Genomic DNA, 21,774 nt, shown 5'->3' with positions numbered 1-21,774 from the left:
GTGCCGGACGCGCAGCGACTCGAGAGGCATGCTACGCCTTTTAATACAAATATAAATGCGATCAGAAATGTAAAGGGGATACTTACCATTAACCACACTATAAGAGACAATACTGTAGTTGAATATAAAGCGATATTCAGGAGATCCGCCAGAATGAATGTTGGTGCCAACTGACACAATTATTTTGAAAGGAAGCGGGATGGCGGCAGGCACCTAAAATGCTGCACCAAGTTAAATATGTGGATTTATGGTAATAATCACTTCTTAACAAGTTAGTTTGTATGAACATAAACACTATTTATGCCCGTGATTTTCACGGGTTACTGCTAGTTAGTATTAATATTGTTCCATAGCAACATTAATATTACTAGGGCGTGCCCGTACGTGGGTGCAAAAAAACATGCGTGCAAACAACAACAACAAAAAAAAACTTTGAAACCACGTGGCAGTAACGACCACAGAACCCCCCCCCCTCTATTTACATGAAATGGTTTGGTCCATTCGCAAAGCCAAAGCGAACGGCTTGCGAGTACGGTAGAACCCCCCCCCCCCCTCTATTTACATGAAATGGTTTGGTCCATTCGCAAAGCCAAAGCGAACGGCGAACGGCTAAATCGCCATAGCTCGGTAACTACTTCTCCGATTAATATGAAACCTTGAAAAGGCACATCCTCAGGTCCCCAGCAATATACCTGGCAAGTTTCAAGTATATCGGACCCGTGGTTGTCGAGAAACAGCGGTCACAGACAAACAAACACACAGACACACACACAGACACACACACAGACACACACACACACAGAGATTACTGGAATTATAGATAGATGCTATTATATTTCGTGTTGTTACTTCCGCCACATAAGGTGGATGGAGGTTATGTTTTCACCCAGTCTGTCTGTTTGTCTGCCTGTCTGTGAACAGAATATCTCAAAAGGTTGTGTACGGATTCGGACGAAATTTGGCGGAGAGGTAGTATATGTGACAAGGACGAAATTATTAGATTTTGGTGAAGATCCGGTTTCGGATCCGTAGTATAATTTTTTGATTTACCATTGGGAGATAGGGCCAAAAACGACATATAGCAGGATATCTCAAAATGTTGTGGAAGGATTTGGATGAAACTTGGTGGAGAGGTTGGGTGTGTGACAATAACGAATCGATTCGATTTTCATAAAGATCTGAATTTGAATTTAGATATGAGAATTATTTTTTTCTGAAGCGATTTTTCACCATTGAGTGATAGGGCCAAAAACGATATATAGCAGGACATCTCAAAGGGTTATGGATGGATTTGGACGACACTTGATTGATTGGTTCGGTGTGTGAATGAATGAATGAATGATCGTTTTAAGGCCATTTTCCCCGCTCGAGCGGGGTTAGTTTTGCGGGCCCCATGACAATCATGGTTCCCTGTTTGAGGCAATGTTTTTATGGCCGGATGCCCTTCCTGACGCCAACCCTTAGTCGCCTCTTGCGATGCGCAGGGATACGGTGTACCTATTCTAAACCGGGGTACACACCGGGATCATTCATCCCAGCAAGCTGGTACTCAATTTGCCGACCTCGGAAGGATGACAGGCTGAGTCAACCCCCCTGGCGTTAATTCAGCGATCGACCGGGATTCGAACCCAGGATCCTAGGATCCCAAGCCAGCACCCGAACCGCTAAGCCAACACCACCAGGCTAATAATAATAATAATAATAATAATAATAGTCAGTGTGTGTGTGTCAGTGTGTGTGTGTCTTCTCCATAACTCCAAAACCATGAAACATCAAGGCCCTGAAATTTGCATGCATACATATTTACCTCCAAGGTAGTGTAAGATTGAAAACAGGATGTTTGATTGCGTTAAAACACATTTTTTGAAGATGATTAACGGGGTGCGCATAACAAAAAAATCAAAATAAGCCTTACCCAAATGGTGGTCCGCCATATTGTTCGGCCCTCTAAGACATCGCTGGGTTCTGAAGCCACCATTTTGTATCGGACTATTGAAACGTGATTTGGCTTGGAAACACTATCTACTCTCATGGACTAATTAATAATCAAAATGTGGATTTAGATTTGAGGAGCGGATCCTGTAGACTAAATAAGTATCGAAATCTGGAGTGAAATCTGAAACATTTAACATTAGCAATTTTTATTACCAAATTTATTTATGTAAGCAAGGCTGTTCTCCTCCTTCTGTACTGTCATCTAAATTAACACCTCCATATGATACTTATGATAGGGTGTTTTTTCAAGTTGCAAAATGCTTCAACTTTATTCCCATTTGTCATAATTACATTATTGTGATTGTAAAGAAAGAATACAGAGAAACAGCGGAAACAAAGCATTAGCACTTCTTCTTCTTCTTCTTCAAAGCATGACAGTGTAACTCAGCAACTTATGAGATTGCCAAAACATCGATGTAAAAAATAAAAAATTGTTTTTGGCAACATACACCACCCAGATTTTCTTCAAACTCAACGAGAAACTTTTTATTCAAACCCAAAAGCATTACGAAGAAAGTCTGCTTCTGATCATTTATTCTTCAACTGCCGAAAGCATTGCAGAGAAACTAAGCGATAGATTACCTCAACTCTAAAGGCTCCTTTGTTCACCGCTGTCATGTCTGAGCGCATGGCGTATCTAGAGCCTCGCGGCTCTGAAAACACCCCAAAACTTAAAAAGAAGATGAAGAAGATCCCTCCTCCTCCATATTCAGCAAAGCGACGGGCAGTATTTTGAGAGAGGCCTGCAGTGCCAGCCCCATTGTATTCACACCTCGGATTAAACAATGCATACATGGCAAGTTGGAGGCGACGGAAAACGGTTTGGTAAGAATTGAAAGCAGGCCCCCACCCCTCTCTTCTCTTCTCTTCTCTCATCTCTTCTCTCTCTCCCCTTCCCCCTCCCCCCTCTCCCATTTCCCTCCTCGGACCACCCCTCTCTCCAGGAGTGCACAGTATAGCGACATGTGGTGAGGCTTCACTCTCCCTTCCCCTCCCCACCCCTCAACCCCCGCTCCTTTCTCACTCCACTCTCTTTCCCTTACCCTCTCTCTTCTCCACCCATCTACCCATCTCTGTTTCTCCCCCACCCCTCCTCCTACCCACCCTCTCCCTCCCCTTCCCTCTCTCCTCCTTGCACCACCCCTCCCTCCCACAGTGTACAGTATAGCAACGTGTGGTGAAGCTTCCCTCTCCTCCCCCCCCCCCCCTCTCTCTCCTCCTTTAACTTCCCTCACTCCCCACCCACTCCTCTCACCCTCTGCCCCCTCTCAATATCCCCGTCACAAAGAGACTCTGCGTTGCCGGGCAATGCCGGGTACTTTTGCTAGTCTGGAAAAAGCAAAGGCCATAAACAAACTTAACCCATTGAAATTACCCTTTAGAATTACCTTTTAGAATTCCCCTTTAGAACCCATTAGAATTACCTAGATACTTTGTAACTGAACACACCCCGGGTTTCCCCCCTTTCAGTTTTGTGTTAAACAACAGTAGCAACTCTTTCAGAAGGTAATCAAACGTGTTCGTGGTTCATAATATTTTTTACTTCTGTTAAGGATAAGTTGTTCCCTTTTGGTAAGGGTGTTCCCATGGAAACGGCACGATAAGATGGTGTTTGTTCAAGGAGGAAAAGCCCCTTGGGGAGTGGAATATTATCTATATCATTAAAACGCTTATTTCTGAAGTTTGTAATCGGAACTTCTCTCCAGCTATTGCTCCTGTCGCCCGAAGATATGTGTGATACTATGTAGTTATGACTAACCCTTCCATATAAGCATACCTATGTCTCCAAATGTCTAGAAGTGTGGAATAAAAGCTGAAAATCAGTGAAAAGTTTTGAATAACTCGCGCCATTTTGTTTTACGCACAGTGAGATGCTGCACATGATACCGAGAAGAAGAAGACGTCCCGATGTGTGCCGGACGCGCAGCGACTCGAGAGGCATGCTACGCCTTTTAATACAAATATAAATGCGATCAGAAATGTAAAGGGGATACTTACCATTAACCACACTATAAGAGACAATACTGTAGTTGAATATAAAGCGATATTCAGGAGATCCGCCAGAATGAATGTTGGTGCCAACTGACACAATTATTTTGAAAGGAAGCGGGATGGCGGCAGGCACCTAAAATGCTGCACCAAGTTAAATATGTGGATTTATGGTAATAATCACTTCTTAACAAGTTAGTTTGTATGAACATAAACACTATTTATGCCCGTGATTTTCACGGGTTACTGCTAGTTAGTATTAATATTGTTCCATAGCAACATTAATATTACTAGGGCGTGCCCGTACGTGGGTGCAAAAAAACATGCGTGCAAACAACAACAACAAAAAAAAACTTTGAAACCACGTGGCAGTAACGACCACAGAACCCCCCCCCCCCCCTCTATTTACATGAAATCGTTTGGTCCATTCGCAAAGCCAAAGCGAACGGCTTGCGAGTACGGTAGAACCCCCCCCCCCCCCCCTCTATTTACATGAAATGGTTTGGTCCATTCGCAAAGCCAAAGCGAACGGCGAACGGCTAAATCGCCATAGCTCGGTAACTACTTCTCCGATTAATATGAAACCTTGAAAAGGCACATCCTCAGGTCCCCAGCAATATACCTGGCAAGTTTCAAGTATATCGGACCCGTGGTTGTCGAGAAACAGCGGTCACAGACAAACAAACACACAGACACACACACAGACACACACACACACAGAGATTACTGGAATTATAGATAGATGCTATTATATTTCGTGTTGTTACTTCCGCCACATAAGGTGGATGGAGGTTATGTTTTCACCCAGTCTGTCTGTTTGTCTGCCTGTCTGTGAACAGAATATCTCAAAAAGTTGTGTACGGATTCGGACGAAATTTGGCGGAGAGGTAGTATATGTGACAAGGACGAAATTATTAGATTTTGGTGAAGATCCGGTTTCGGATCCGGAGTAGTATAATTTTTTGATTTACCATTGGGAGATAGGGCCAAAAACGACATATAGCAGGATATCTCAAAATGTTGTGGAAGGATTTGGATGAAACTTGGTGGAGAGGTTGGGTGTGTGACAATAACGAATCGATTCGATTTTCATAAAGATCTGAATTTGAATTTAGATATGAGAATTATTTTTTTCTGAAGCGATTTTTCACCATTGAGTGATAGGGCCAAAAACGATATATAGCAGGACATCTCAAAGGGTTATGGATGGATTTGGACGACACTTGATTGATTGGTTCGGTGTGTGAATGAATGAATGAATGATCGTTTCAAGGCCATTTTCCCCGCTCGAGCGGGGTTAGTTTTGCGGGCCCCATGACAATCATGGTTCCCTGTTTGAGGCAATGTTTTTATGGCCGGATGCCCTTCCTGACGCCAACCCTTAGTCGCCTCTTGCGATGCGCAGGGATACGGTGTACCTATTCTAAACCGGGGTACACACCGGGATCATTCATCCCAGCAAGCTGGTACTCAATTTGCCGACCTCGGAAGGATGACAGGCTGAGTCAACCCCCCTGGCGTTAATTCAGCGATCGACCGGGATTCGAACCCAGGATCCTAGGATCCCAAGCCGGCACCCTAACCGCTAAGCCAACACCAGGCTGGGTGTGTGACAAGGACTAATCAATTTGATTTTGGTGAACATCTGAATATGGATTCAGATACGATAATTATTTAATTTTCAAGTGATTCTTCACCATTGAGAGATCGGGTGAAAAGCGATATTCAACATGATATTTTAAAAAAGGTTATGGACGAGTTATGACTAAACTTGGTGGATAAGTTGGTTCGGTGACAAGAACAAGCCGATTAGATTTTGGTTCAGGTCCGAATCCAGATGCAGCCCATCAGTGGGATACAAAACAAACTGTTCAGCCTGGCGGAGGTATGCGCTCTACCGAGTGCCATTCTAGTTACTTTTGTGATTAGAAGCGGGTTTGGAAAAATGCCATGATAATACTATCTTAATCACGTGACCCCCTTGGCGGGGAAAATCCCCTTGGGGTGGGAGGAAAGTTAAATCGCTACAACCTCCACTGTGTGACTTTTAGTCTCCTTGTGAAATTTGGTTGTGATTGGCTAAGTAACGACCGAATGTATCGTGGTCAAAAATTGTCAGACAGACACCAATTTGTGTACTTTGGTACGATTTGAACGTTTGACCCCGCCCCAAGAGGTGGAGCCAAAATGCTACTACTGTTGCACCTTCTTGCCTTGTGGTGATAACAACTACCAACTTTTGGTGAATTTCTACACAACCGTTTAGGATGAGATAGCGTGACAGACGATTAAAGACATATGACATATGGAGCCGATTAAAGTACCTCACACAATACTCCCTACCCTGTTTTAATTTCAAAAAGTGTGGGGATAATTGTCCAAGCTATATGAGCATGATGTTTAATATATATGCACATAAGGAGTACGCATGTTTTTGCTTCATGTATGTAACCCGGGGTTAAAAAAAAAAAATCGGGAGTAATCAAGGCGGCAGGCTGTTGCCTATACACCGTCTAAATAAAGGGATGCGTCAGAAAAACTTGTTGCATGCTTGGAACAAGATCACCCATAGGGTGGGTGCTCTGCCAATTTATATAATGCTAACAGTATTTAAAAAAACAGGTAAATACATTCGCATTGCACGCGTGATTTTATCTTGTGTTTAACGTACCATGGTCTGTGCATGAGTATTAGGCGGTACAGCCCCGAAGCGAACCTTCAGCTTTGTGCCTCTCCTCTTCTCCCCTCCCCCTCATCCCCCAACCCCTTTCCCCACGCCCCGACCACAAATAACTTTTGAAAATGAACAATAAGACTTCTGCATTCATAAAATAGAAGAACCAGGGGTTAATCAAGCTTTGAGTGACCCAAAGTAGGTGGGAGAACAGATATATTAGGTTAGGACAGATTAGGGCGAAGCCAGCTTTCGTGCTTGCTTGCTGGCCCCTGTCTGCAGGTCACATCATCATCCTGCCGTCCTGCATCACCTACTTACTACCTGCCGGCCAGTGACGGCATTGTCTGCCTCTACCACCATCACCTGCCTGCTTTACCTGCCATGGCGAATGGCCTGTGTGCCATCTATGTTGTGCCATAACTGCCAAAAAACCTTGATCTTTTCTACCCCCGCTAATTTTGGTCCCCTGTGTTTTATACCTCTCCCCCCCCCCCCCCCCTCCCCTTCCCACGCCTCCTGCCCCCAAGCCCTCTCCCTCCCACACTTCTCCCTGCTCTCAAATGTTGTGGTTGTGTGCTTCCCCTTCTCTCCCCATCTTATCTTCCGCTCCCTCTTTTTGTATATTTTGTTTGTCTGGTTGATTTGTTTGTGAAATAAATGTTAGCTTTTTCACGAGCCTCGATTCAGTATACAAAAAAAAAAAAAAAAAAAAAAAAAAAAAAAAAGCCAGCCATGTGGTTGAAAAGCCAGCTGACCCACAGGACTTCCCATCAAGAGCATGAATGCTTCCAACATTAGTATGAATAAAATAAAATGCTTCCAACATTAGCTATTATTTGAACAGAGGCCCGGACACTTCCATCTGTAATCTCCTCCACAGATGTAAGTGACATATATCAGTAAATCTAGACTTTTCATTTCCCATTGCTCATGTCTGTTATTTCATGAATAATTCATTCAGTTTTTGACTGACCAATTTTTTACGTTTTGTATCCCACTGATAGGCCAGATCTGGATTCGGACTTCAACTAAAATCGAATCGGCTTGTTCTTGTCACTTGCCCAACTCATCCACCAAGTTTTATCAAAATCCATCCACAACTTTTTGAAATATCATGCTACATATCGTTTTTGGCCCTATCACTCAATGGTGAAGAATCACTTTAAAATTACCAATTCACCAGAAACGAAAATCACCAATTCTTCCTCGTCACATACCCAACCTGTCCACCAAGTTTCATCTGAATACATCCACAACTTTTTGAGATATGTTGTTTACAAACAGAAAGACAGACAAACAGATTGGGGTGAAAACATAACCCCCATTAACCTTCAGTGGCGGAGGTAATAAATCTGCATTTATGAAATGGATGTTTTGTTATTCAAGAATGAGCCAAGCAAAGGTGATTCACCAATGTGTGCACGCCGTCCCTCGGATGGATGTTAAACATGCATGCCGTAATGCCGTATGCTGGCATTAGTTAGTAGATGTGAAAGATCTTCTTCTTAAAGATGTTGAAGACCTTGTTTTTAAAGCTGTTAAAGACTTTGTGTTCTTCGCAAAGAGTAGGCGAGATATCACTGACAAATGAACAATTTACAAATTCCTGCTTTAACCTACAGAGGGCACTAAATCAGCAGCACAGCCATGGCCCCCAACAAATGATGCTGCCCCGCAGCCTTGTGCTGCAGACGAAAGAAGAGGATTAAGAGGAAGACGAAAAGGAAGAGGACGAGGAAGAAGAGGAGGAGTAAGAGGAGGAGGAAGAAGAAAACCAAAGGATCCCAAGTACATTTTAATTCATTTAACTCAGTTGTCCACATTTTTGTCATTAATCAATCTATATAATAATACCGTAAGGACTCGACTTTGTTATCCCTTTTACGCCGCACCCAGTGACCCGATGCCCACGGCACTAATGGATTTACGATCTACGAACCGCGCTGTTTGTTTATCACGTATAGACATACTCGAAAAATCTGAATTAGCCGACCTTGGGGCCCAAAAGCATCCGATTAACGGCCGATACGACGCCATCTTACGACGCAATCGTATTGGCGTCTGCTGGGCGAAGGCGAAGCGAGCCATCCGCTGATTGGACAGTCGAAGGCGACAGCAAGCCGTCCGCTGATTGGACAGTCGAAGGTGACAGCAAGCCGTCCACTGAGTGGACAATCCAGAGCATGCATTTGTGCCGGTGTCGATCGCGGTGTACGCTGACCTCATCAGGTGGGTTTACCATCATTTCTTCCATATACTGTGATTACAACGTGCTGAAACCGATCAGCAGCCCATCAGTATCATATGAAGGAATAAATACCAAGGCTTCAGCTTCTGAAAGCTTAAAACAAAGTGTACTTCGCCGAGTGGCGAAAAGTAGGCATAGGCCTAGGCACTACCTATCCAGTTGTTTTGTTTCCGTTGTGGCCATGATCTCAACAAATGGCGTAGGCCATGTGGCATCGGGTAGGTCATGATCAGCCCCCCCCCCCCCCCTTTCGTTTCACCAACTCCTGCATCTGCCACCGTTCATGATTATCAAAGTATGCTTTTTTTTTTTTTGTTTGTTGTTGTTTTTTGTATACTGAATCGAGGCTCGTGAAAGAGCTGACATTTACTTCACAAACAAATCAACCAGACAAACAAAATATATAAAAAGAGGGAGCGGAAGACAAGAGAAGGGAAAGCACACAAACACTTGAGTACCATTTATTAGCCGTCTGTGAACAGGCTTTACCCTGTTCACGATAAGGTAGAAATCAGTGAGTTGTATACGAAGAGATAAAAGGATGGCATTGACTTTGAGATGGTACATGATAGTTGGCTGCGGCTGGCTGATGCCACGTTTTTTTTTTCTAAGTGCCATGGATGCTGATGGACATAATAAAGGTATCGGCTGATCTCTCATCGTAATATTACCCGATGGAAATGAACTGTTTCTTTGTTTGTCATTTCCTGTGCAATAATGTCAAATTGATAAGTCAGACATCCTTTTCTATTGACAGCTGCTCTCCTTTTCGATGGCATCGTCTATTGATATGCATGTTCCTCTTTCATATAATTTTACACATTCACAATCAGTATTTCAATTCTTGCAGACATTGGAAAGGAAGTTGACTCACAGGCCAACTCTCTGGCTCAATCACAGGCCAACTCTCTGGCTCAATCACAGGCCGACGCACAGGCGATGTAATTGTGAGTAGCATTTTTGCACAAGTGAAAATTGATCTTTCTTCCTAACTCTTACTCGGACAAGCAAATCCCCTATGCCATCCATAATGGTACACTCTATCCATACACCACATCCTCCCTTCCGTGGATGTTCCACGGGTTTCGGCTAGTCTATATAATAATAGCGTAAGGACTCGACTTTGTTATCCCTTTTACGCCGCACCCAGTGACCCGATGCCCACGGCACTAATGGATTTACGATCTACGAACCGCGCTCTTTGTTTATCACGTACAGGCATACTCGAAAAATCTGAATTAGCCGACGTTGGGGCCCAAAAGCATCCGATTAACGGCCGATACGACACCATCTTACGACGCCATCGTATTGGCGTCTGCTGGGCGAAGGCGAAGCAAGCCATCCGCTGATTGGACAGTCGAGTGGTGTGAACATGGGTGGTGTGAACCAAATGGTCTTTTTATTCCCTTGAACATTTTAAATAAGGATATATAAGGAAACGTCTTTATCGTCATTTTAATAAAGTTAAATGGAGTGACGTTGCGATACTCCTCATAACTCAGAGAGGTGTAGCAGGTGGCGAGACGTAAGGAAGCTTAAAGATAACGAGCTGAAACAGACGAACGATATGTCAATCCCTTTCTACACCGAACGGCAATAAAGGTATGAGAGCGGGAAGGCATGGCCTGTGCACTTCGAGCAGAGAGGACTGATTGGACTTAACTTAAAGAGAAAAAATTGGAGCTTAACGGAAGAAGAAGATCCCATGAGCGCTCCCCTATGCCATCCATAATGGTACACTCTATCCATACACCACATCCTCCCTTCCGTGGATGTTCCACGGGTTTCGGCTAGTTTGTAATGTTGTTGATATTGTTTTGTAGATATTTACTTCCACAACTATGGGATTTCTTTCAATTTTTTTTTTTACAGGATCTAAGGTGGTGGAACTGCCACACATGCACATGGACATGCAGACAATTACATGACAACACAAGAATGTTAGATGAGATGAGACGAGCACAGCCACTGAGCTGGGGGGGGGGAGGAAGAGGGGGCCGGGGAGTGCCGTCACTCCCCGTTGCAGTCTGGGTGCCACAACGATGGTGCCGCTATTCTCACAACACTCAGCAGAGCATTTACAAAGAAGAAGTTTCCTCCTCACCAAGGATGCCAACTTATGGTCAACGTATTGCTCAATCTTCTTATCGTCATCATTTGGTTGTTCATCTTGTTTTATCTCTCTTTCAAAATGGAGGCTGTCTGATCGATTTTGTTTAAAGAACACCACAAATGGAAAATCAAAGCATATGCAGTGACCTGGTGAATGATTTAAACATCCATTAGTAAAGCTAACCTTGGGGTTATAAATCCCAAAAACAAGGATATGTTGGCACAATGTTGTGTATGAAACAAATTATTTTGTTTTATCCCCCTCGGTATAGACCACAGATCTCGACATGATGCAACATGACCTTGGCCTGTACCATACCCCATGGATATCTACCCTTGGATGATAGGAAAAGAAAACATTTTTATACCAGGCTAAACATACACAACTAAGCAAGCAGATGTGGTTAATCCCTACTGAAATACAGAATAAATAAGAGAATGAATTACACAAGTTTTGGACAGTGCTTGTTCAAGTCTTTGTGAAAATAAGAGTAAACCAAGTACAGATACATTCAAAGTACACCGCCCTTATGCCAAATAACTAAATAACATCCTCAGGTGTGGCAATGCAGCGCATAGAGATGGTATTGGGAGGGAGAGGTGTACAATCATTGATTGATTAATTGTAAAATTAAAATAAATATACAATAATCGTAAAAGAATTAATTTCTGAATCAATTGGCTAATAGCATACCGAAACCACCAGTGTTTCATCTGAATCTGTGACTTTTTGAAAACGAATTAAATAATCAATCAATTAATTGACTATTCAAAAAATGATTCATTGATTAATCAATAAACCCAAGATATCCTTTATAGCCACATCACTTGGTCACTATGATGTCCAACTATGAGCTTCCTATCTAAAAAGGTGCCTGGGATATTGCCCAGATGAGAAAGAAAATAAATAAGTGATTAATAACGAAAATAAATAAATAATAATCATAAAATTATTAAATTATGAATCAACTGGCTAATACAATACCTAAACCACCACCGTTTCATTCGAATCTGTAACTTTAAATTTTTTTTATTAAACAAGTCATTAATCAAATAATGAAATCATTAATCGATTAATCAATAAATAAAAAATACCCTTTACAGCCAAATCACTTGGTCGTTGTCATGTCCAAATATCAGCTTCCTAACTCAAAAGGTGCCCGACATATTGCCCAGATTAGAAAGAAAATAAATAAGTACTTAATTAATCAATAATAATTAAGTAATTAATCAATTAATTGATTAATCCAAAAACAAAAAACACTGTTTTTGCCAAAGCGCTTGCTCATTGTTGTGCCGAAATTTCAGCTTCCTAGTTCAAAGGATGGCTGAGATATCGCCCAGAGAAACAAACAAGAAAAAGAACAAAAAGCAAACAATCAAGAAACCGGAGTGAAAACTCAGTACTCCCTTTCAGCACGCGTCATTGCCGGGCCCTCTTCGGTGCCCGGAAATGATGTCATGCAGTGCCTGGACATGGAATAGGAAAGGAGCGGTGTACAACAGAAAAAGGGCAAGCGAGAACATTTAGGAAATTCCTACACAATGCTGAAAATATATATAGGACTCGGAGATAAAATACCGCACAATAAATACATGTTGTACTTTGGCACCATTCATGTATTGTGTACATATTGAATGAGAGAATTAAAATTGAGAAAAGGAAGAGAAGGAAGGATGAGTAGAAGAGAGAAATAGGGAGGAAGGTTGGATTAAAGGGACACAATCGTGACTTTTTTTGAAGAGATATGTTTGAGAGGCTATCCCTGACCCATAAGCACAAAATAAATTATTTGGGGAGAATAATAAGCCGGATAATCGTACTTTAAAATAGGACTATTTTCACTTCCATTATGCAAATTAACTACTTACGTCGGTGACGTCACGAGCATACAACTCACTGACAGACGCGTACGTCTGCGTTTCATCAGAATCATCACAAGTTATTGTCGCATTCAATATGCCGATGTGCCAAACTTTTAACTGTTCCAATCAAGACATGGGCAAGAGTTATGCGTTGATTTGAAGCCAGGCCCACATGAGCGAAGCTCAGAGCAAGTCCTCAAGTAGTTATCTATATTACTAAAATACAAGCAGAGCCTTTCTGTCGCTTCGCTGACATACCAATTAGTCCTCTTGTTTGTCAAAAATTGCTACATTGGTTAACTGCGTATCCGTATGCCAACAATAATGAATCCATATATCACTATAACTTGGCCAGCATATGGGAATATTTCATCATTTATTGAATTTGTGGTGGATTAAAGGGACACCATTGATTTATTGTTCACCACCATCTCTTATCTTCCCCCATCCAAAACCTTGATCTTTTCTACCCCCGTTAATTCACCTCAGATCTACTTTTCTGAAATACCGACTTCTTTCCTGGAAGTCATAGCAGTGTCCATATGGTTTTTTTTTTTTTTTAACTCTCCCACCCCCTTCCCTCACCCCAAGCCCTCTCCCTCACACAGATCTCCCGATTTCCCTGCTCTCAAATGTTGTACTTGTGTGCTTCCCCCTCTCTCCCCATCTTGTCTCCCGCTCCCTTAATTGCATGTTTTATGCGTCTGTGCATGTTTTCATGTTCAATGGGCTAGCTCTTACACGAGCCTCGATCTTGTATACCAAAAAAGAAAGAAAACAAGTGCCCTCAGGTCTATATGGCTTTGGCTCATTATGGCTTTGTTTGTCATATGCCCCGAGGGAAATTTGAATTCTCGTAAGATAGCCAATCAATCTCCCATGAGCGAGCCAGAGATCCCTCACATCTTAGATGTGCTGTTGCTTTCGTGAAGCCTGCACCTGGCAATCTACCACAATGTTATTGTTCTGCACAAACTGGCCCTCAACACGGCGGCGACAGGCGACAGAGATCCTGCAGGAGCAGCACACAAACGCACCACTACGGCTTAGCTTTCAAATTTGGCTGTTTCACGGCCTCAACTGACTGTCGTATAGTTTATGTTTGTTTACCCACCTGATTTTTAGCTCACCTGGAAAGCAACTCTTGCCTGTGTCTTGCTTGCAACAGTTAAAAGCTTGGCACATCGGCATCTTGAACCCTAGAATAACTTGTGATGAAACACAGACGGACATGTCTGTCAATAAGTTGTGTGCTCGTGAAGTCACGCGATTCGGCGGAAGTACCTCAAGTAGCTCGTTTGCACAACAGAAGTGAAAATAGTCAGACTTTAAAACACGATTATCCGGCTTATTATTCTCCCCAAAAAATGTATTTTTGTTCTAATGGGTCAGGGATATCATCCTCCAAAACACATCTCTTCAAAAAATGTCATGATTGTGTCCCTTCAAGGGGAAGGAAAGGAAGGTATGCGATTGTGGGAAGGGGTTGTGCAGGGCGGTTGAGAGATACATTTCCACCTCATTGGAAAACATAACAAACAGATGGTCCATGTACATTCAGATGTGAAACAGTTATGCATTTTAATTTAAACAACCAAGATGGCTCAATTCAATCCTAGACAATAAATTGGTTCATTGCAAGAGCTATAAGGCAAGAAAGAGGTGCATTTACATACACATTAAGAGGTGCATTTACATACACATTTAGAGGTGCATTTACATACACATTAAAGATGTGCATTTACATACACATTAAAGAGGTGCATTTATGTGCACATTAAAGAGGTGCATTTACATACAAATTAAGAGGTGCATTTACATACACATTAAGAGCTGCATTTACATGCACAATAAAGAAGTGCATTTACATACACATTAAAGAGGTGCATTTACATACACATTAAGAAGTGCATTTACATGCACAATAAAGAAGTGCATTTACATACACATTAAGAGGTGCATTTACATACACATTAAAGATGTGCATTTACATACACATTAAAGAGGTGCATTTACATACACATTAAGAGGTGCATTTACATGCACAATAAAGAAGTGCATTTACATACACATTAAGAGGTGCATTTACATACACATTAAGAGGTGCATTTACATGCACAACTAGAACGGGCACTCGGTAGAGCGCATACCTTCGCCGCAGCTACTGTTCTGTACTTGGCATGGGAGTGTAGGGAACAGAACAGTGAACAGTTTGGTGCTGATTTCATGCAAATCGGATAAGAATTGACCGAGTTATGACAAAAAACGCACATTTTGCAAGGTCGTGACCCCCCTGACCTTTGACCCCCAACCGCTAACAAGGGTAATGTCTTCACTGGGTCATGTCGTATATCACAAGATCGGGCATTGAATTCTGAACATTTTGGCATTAGTTGCATGCCAATTGGATAAAAATTGCCCGCGCTATGGTAAAAATACGATTTTGACCTTTTCGTGACCTTGACCTTGACCTTTGACCCGATTGCTCCCAAAATCTAATCAAATGTGTCCCGTATAATAACCAATCATCCCACCAAATTTCATGCAATTCGGTTGAATACTTTTTGAGTTATGCGAATAACATACACACACACACACACACAGACATACAAATAAATACACAGCGATCAAAACATAACCTTCCGCTTTTGCGAAGGTAATAAAGAAGTGCATTTACATACACATTAAAGAGGTGCATTTACATGCACATTAAAGAGGTGCATTTACATGCACATTAAAGAGGTGCATTTACATGCACATTGAAGGCGCATTTACGTGCACATTAAAGATGTGCATTTACATGCACATAAAAGAGGTGCATTTACATGCACATTAAAAAGGTGCAATTACGTACACATTAAAGAGGTGCATTTACATGCACATAAAAGAGGTGCATTTACATGCACATTAAAAAGGTGCAATTACGTACACATTAAAGAGGTGCATTTACATGCACATAAAAGAGGTGCATTTACATGCACTTTAAAGAGGTGCATTTACGTACACATTAAAGAGGTGCATTTACGTGCACATTAAAGAGGTGCATTTACATAAGGTTACTCGTCGAGGTGTATTTACACAAGCTTATAAGTTAAAGAGGTACATTTCCACAAAGAAGCTTGTATTGTATATCAAAATTAATTACAAAAATAAACATGTCCCCTTTCAAGTCTGATAAGACACCGTGAAGTTATGTTTTAAAGTGCAGGATTTTAGTTCTCGAAAATAAAACAAAAATATCAATTTAAGATTGCAATTCCATAGTTGATTGAATACATATTTTCCCCATCATTAAAAAAAATGCAATTCCCCATGAAAACTATGGCCTTGGCTTTAGAACCAAACAAAAATCTTGTTTTTATTCCACGAGTGCCATTGTCCGGTGGTGTGCCGATACCTGAATCATTAATAATAGCGGTGCTGGTAGGGAACAATGAAGGCTATTTTAAGAGTCACTCTATGGGTGTGTAAGCAAGTCACCGAGTTCCGACATCCTGTCCGGTGATTACGAGGACGTCGCCAAGGCACATACCTTGCCGGACACCAGTTTCGATGCGGATGTGTGAATTGACTGGCGGGGTGGACAGGTGCAGCAAGGGACCGGCACCTGGCATGAAGTCGTTTTGCGGATCTTCTGCATATATCCTCGCTTCGAAGGCGTGACCTTTCAAAGTAATCTCTTCCTGGGTCATAGGCAGAGGCTCGCCAGCGGCAGCCTGATAATGCAGGCCCATGGCAAATCGGAAATGTGGAAATGAAAAACGATTTCATAGCTGTGTAGATATTAGAGAACTAAAGCCACAAACACCCGCCGAATGTGCTGCGAGTAAATGTCTCAGGAAGTAAATGTCTCACTCACCCGCAGCTGCCACTCCACAAGATCTGTACCCGTAATCATCTCAGTGACAGGATGCTCGACCTGGAGCCGCGTGTTCATCTCCATGAAATAAAAGTCCTGCTTTGAGTCCATGATGAATTCCACCGTACCTTTTACCGGCACATCATATCGTCACCAATATTAATGTCGTCATCATGGGATTAAAAACAACGACTGTCTGCACACGTCATTTCCTGCTTTGGATGGATGTACACAGACATCATCATAATCACCACTGTTATCGTTCTTACGTAATCAGAGATTGCATGAATCGTACCACTCATCATCTTCTGCTTATGAAATTCTGTAAACCATCGTATTGATATAACAATTAATCATGAAAATGTAGATGGTTATCGATTTTAAAAATTGTACTCCAATAAAAACACCAACTTCAATAATTGCATCATTATATTCACAAAATGTGAGTCACTGGACTCTGTCAAAAGATCTATGCAATCTATGCAGGAAAATGGGACACTCACATCAACGTCACATCCGACAGATGCCAAGTACCAATCCGGCAGTTTACTTCGCTCGGGATTGAATCGAGACTAGACAACTCAAAGGCGAGCAGCCCATAACAATGATGGTAAAAATGAACAATTTGGATAGTATTAAAGGCAACTTGCATGTGTAACTGATAAAGACTTAAAATAACCCAAAGAGGACAATGAACAATCATAAAAATGTTTCTAATCATCGATATCATTTTCTCGGGAAATTAAGACAAACACCTCCAGCCCCATCTTGCTGAAACCCAAACTGACCAGCACCCACGTAGCCCACAGCCTTGGCCGCCTTCACCGCTGCCTCTCCCAAGCGTCTGCGCACATTGGGTGTGATGCCAGGCTGGAGAAGGTAAGAAGGGAGAAAAAGAGGGACAAACAAGGTTTTTGTACCCCACCGGGTGGGAAAGGGGTGCCTCGTTCGACCAGTTGAAAGACTTTGGGTTGTTGTAGAGACGTGTATCTTTTGCAATATTTTTAGATGAGAAAGCACGGTAACACTTGCCATCAATCTCGTGGTAAAGCCAAAATATTAACGATTAAAAGGTTTGTTGCGAGCTTTTAAGCAAAATCAATTCTGTATTGACAGCTGTAACCCTGGTGTTGGGCTAGCGGCTAGGGTCCCGGCTTAGGATCCTAGGATCCTGGGTTCGAATCCCGGTCGATCGCTGAATTAACGCCAGGGGGGTTGACTCAGCCTGTCATCCTTCCGAGGTCGGCTAATTTGAGTACCAGTTCACTGGTAATTCCCCGTTTGTCGTAAAAGGCGACAAAAAGGGTTGGCGGCAGGAAGGGCATCCGGCCGTAAAACATTGCTTCAAAAAGGGGACGGAAAAACAACAACAACCACGGTCCCCGAAAAAGGCCAACCCCCGCTTTGCGGGGAAAAATGGCCTCTAAAGGTTGTTATTGACAGCATCCGATATCGTAAAGCATTACAGTGAGAAATGTGGCACAGTGCAGAGGGGAGTCTCAAGGGTCCTGAACCTTTTGGCAACATGGAGGACCGATGGCCACACAAGCTCAAATACAAGTTTTACTGGGAGTTTATGAAGAAGAAACAGAGAACGTGCAAGAGTAGAAGCCGATGAAAGAAAAGAGAGCTAGCTGATGGAGGCACAGTCTCGGCAGGAAGCCATTTTTTCCTGGGGTAATGCTCGAACAGCAGGCACCCAGTGAAGGCCTACAATGATCTCGCCCGCCGCCGGGTTCTGCCTGGATGCAATGTCGAGTCAGAATGCTAATCGCTCACTGCAGGTGCTTCCTCAATGATCTTCTGGTGGCGCCGCTGCACGCTGCAGTCCCGCTCAAAAAGGTAGACAGTGTTTCCATGCGTATCAGCAAAGACCTGCACCTCGACGTGCCTGGCGATAAACAAGACGCTCACATTGTTCAAAAAGCTTACCAACACATGTCCACTGTGGTGTTTTGCGGTGTTACAAAGAATAACGATTGCTCCAGATCATCGCAAAACATTTTCGTTTCTAAATGGCAGAAATATCAAGCACATCAAAGGACATTAATTAGACAATTAATACAGACAGGATAATTTCAAAATATTATGATTACTATCACGTGTGGTCACCAATTGGAAGCTCACCTGGGATCCGTGACAAACTTCTCCAGCAAAACAATGTCGTCATTGAAGGATTTCTGCGCCTCCCGTCTCGCCGATGCCAACTGCTCTGCAAATGTCTCCTCAGACTCGGCAATCCGCATTCCCTGTGCATGGCGGTACCCGTATGACCCTACATGCAGCTGAACCCTCAACCGCACAACAACGAAGAACTCCATAATCAGAGAATAATGTGGTAGGAACATTGTGGTTAATAGTTGGATTTTTAAAAATCAAAAAATAAAGGACGTACAAATGGGAAAACAAAGTGAGAGAAGTTACATCTTTCACGAAAAGCATTTACAGTCACGTGAAAAAGTAAGTACACCCCTTGTAAAGTTTTGACTTTTTCAACATATTTCAACATACAGCTATTTGATCTTCATTTCAACAATATTGATAGATAAAGGTGATACAATATAACAAATATCATGAAACATTTACATTTTGTAGTCCATTGTATAATTTAAATAAACATAAATGCAAATTTCGCATGTGGAAAAAGTAAGTACACCCTTAGCTCTAATAGGTGGTATTGCCCCCTTTGGCAGAAACAACCTCAAGTAGGCGTTTCTTGTAACTCTCTACCAGTCTCTGACATCGACTGGGAGAAATTTTTGCCCACTCCTCCATGCAGAATTCTTTCAGCTGTGCAATGTTTGAGGGGTTTCTTGCATGCACAGCTCGTTTCAAATCCCCCCACAACATCTCAATGGGATTTAGATCCGGGCTTTGACTTGGCCATTCCAGAACCCTCCATTTCTTTCTTTTCAGCCATTCCTTGGTGGATTTACTGGTATGTTTAAGGTCATTGTCATGTTGCAAGGTCCACCTTCGGTTGAGCTTCAATTTTCCGACAGATGGCCTCACATTATCCTCAAGCACCCTCTGGTACAATGAAGAATTCATAGTGGCTTCTAGGATGGTGAGCTGCCCAGGCGCTGATGCAGCAAAGCTGCCCCAAAACATAATATTTCCACCACCATGCTTTACAGTTGGTATCAGGTTCTTGTGGTCAAATGCAGTCTTTGGTTTTCGCCAAACATGTCTTCTAGTACTGTAGCCAAATAGCTCTACCTTTGACTCATATGTCCAGAGCACATTGTTCCAGAAGTGCTGGTCTTTGCCGAGGTGTTCATTGGCAAACTTTAGTCTTGCCCTGATGTTCTTTCTGGACAGCAAAGGTTTCCTCCTGGCACACTTCCCATATAGATCACATTTGTGCAGCCTCTTTCTAATGGTAGACTCATGCACTTTGACATCAACAGTGGCAAGTGCTACCTGTTGGTCCCATGATGACATTCTGGGGTTCTTAGAGACTTCTTTCAGCATCTTGCGGTCTGCTCTCGGGCTGAACTTGCTGGGGCGGCCTGGCCTGAACAAGTTGGCAGTTGTTTGGAATCTTCTCCACTTGTAGATGATCTTCCGGACAGTCGAATGATTGATTTCAAATTGTTTGAGATCTTTTTAAATCCCTTCCCAGACTCGTAGGCATCTATAACTAACTAACTATCATCCTTACGTGTGTTACAGGTAGCCGTCATCCTTTGAAATAAAGAAGATGAAGGAAGATGTTGATTCTCATTTATGACGGCTACAAGAGTACCTCCAGCCAGCAGTGAGCAGACGATCGAACCCCCTTGCACGTGACAGACTTCCAACATGCCGAGCCTACAGTGCCCCGTGGAGGGATGCGACTGGCGGTCCCAGGACATGGACGCTGCCTTCGCGGCAGCCTTAACCGCAGCAATGCAGATCCATGACAGGACCGTACACTCTGTGCGGCCCCCACCAGCTCCGCCAAAGCTCAAGTTAGACCCCCCAACCATCTCTGCCGGATGTGACCCTGAACATTGGTCCTCATTCACTAGACAGTGGGACATGTACAAGGCCGGTATGGCGATCTCCGGCAACATTGTACCCACGGCCCTATTCTATTGTTGCGACCATGACCTGAGGGCGGACATCATGCGTGATCTTCAGGGTGACGTTGGCAACATGGCGGAAAAGGACCTAATGGCCGCCATCAAAAGACTGGCTGTCAAAGACGAGAGCATCCTCGTCCATCGCATTAAGCTGAGCAAGATGACCCAATCACCTGGAGCAGGCATCAGAACATTTCTGGCCAGCCTCCGAGGCCAGGCTGCCCTCTGCCAGTACACAGCCAAGTGTAAGGTACCAGACTGCACTCACATATTTGACTTCAGCGAGGAAATAATCAAAGATAACTTGGTGAGGGGCATTGCTGACCCCGAGATTATGTCCGACTTGCTAGGTGACACCAAAACAGACAGAACCCTGGAGGAGACAGTCTCTTTCATTGCCCAGAAGGAGCAGGGCAAGGTGACTAGAGGAGCTGTGGGAGATTCGGCAGGTGCCACGTATAACAACCCCAGACCACCTACAGCCCCAGGACCTAGTAATAATAGTATGGCGAGATGCTGGGCATGTGGCAACCCCACTCATGGGCCCAGGAATGACCGAAGGACCAGATCAAGATACTGTGAGGCCTGGTCATTTACATGTGCCAAATGCGCAGTTAAGGGTCACTATACCAAATCATGCAACAAATGTACCACCTGTGGCACCTGGGGCCATCGCGACAAGTCATCCAGATTTTGCCACCAAGGAGCAGCCCGCAGGTACACGCCTAAGGAACACACCCCACCGGGGGTGAGCAAAGATGCGCCACATGACTCTGCTACTTACATCTATGACCAGTTATGCACCACATCGGGGCACCAGGAGGCCGCAGGCCTTGCTCACCATATGTTTGATGGACAATGGGTGGCCCGCCCCTCTAAACCCCACCCAATGCTGTTGGTTACTATGACCCCTCTCCCCCTGGAACATTCATCACTAGGACACCCCATACAGGATATCAGT

The 21,774-nt window shown here is 43.2% G+C and overlaps 1 protein-coding gene across 6 annotated transcripts in view; it reads right to left on the bottom strand.

Moving 5' to 3' along the window:
- MCCC1 (methylcrotonyl-CoA carboxylase subunit 1) overlaps positions 1–21,774 on the bottom strand; it is an 87,165-nt gene that overhangs the window by 52,912 nt on the left and 12,479 nt on the right. For all 6 annotated transcript variants that reach the window (XR_013621226.1, XM_068134468.2, XM_068134470.2 and 3 more), the window contains exons 7-11: positions 18,874–18,995; positions 18,526–18,637; positions 17,535–17,616; positions 16,747–16,874; positions 16,420–16,603 (exon numbers count right to left, since the gene is read on the bottom strand). Coding sequence is in view for 5 of the 6 variants with exons in the window: in XM_068134468.2 (XP_067990569.2) it covers positions 16,420–16,603; positions 16,747–16,874; positions 17,535–17,616; positions 18,526–18,637; positions 18,874–18,995 (628 nt within the window). In the remaining variant the exon portion in view is untranslated. The remainder of the gene's footprint in view (positions 1–16,419; positions 16,604–16,746; positions 16,875–17,534; positions 17,617–18,525; positions 18,638–18,873; positions 18,996–21,774) is intronic.

This window comes from Myxine glutinosa, chromosome 13 (assembly GCF_964187855.1).
Source record: "Myxine glutinosa chromosome 13, kmMyxGlut1.1, whole genome shotgun sequence".
Lineage (NCBI taxonomy): Eukaryota > Metazoa > Chordata > Myxini > Myxiniformes > Myxinidae > Myxine > Myxine glutinosa.
The sequence above is the reverse complement of the archived record's forward strand: the minus strand, read 5'-3'. Positions and strand labels throughout refer to the sequence as shown.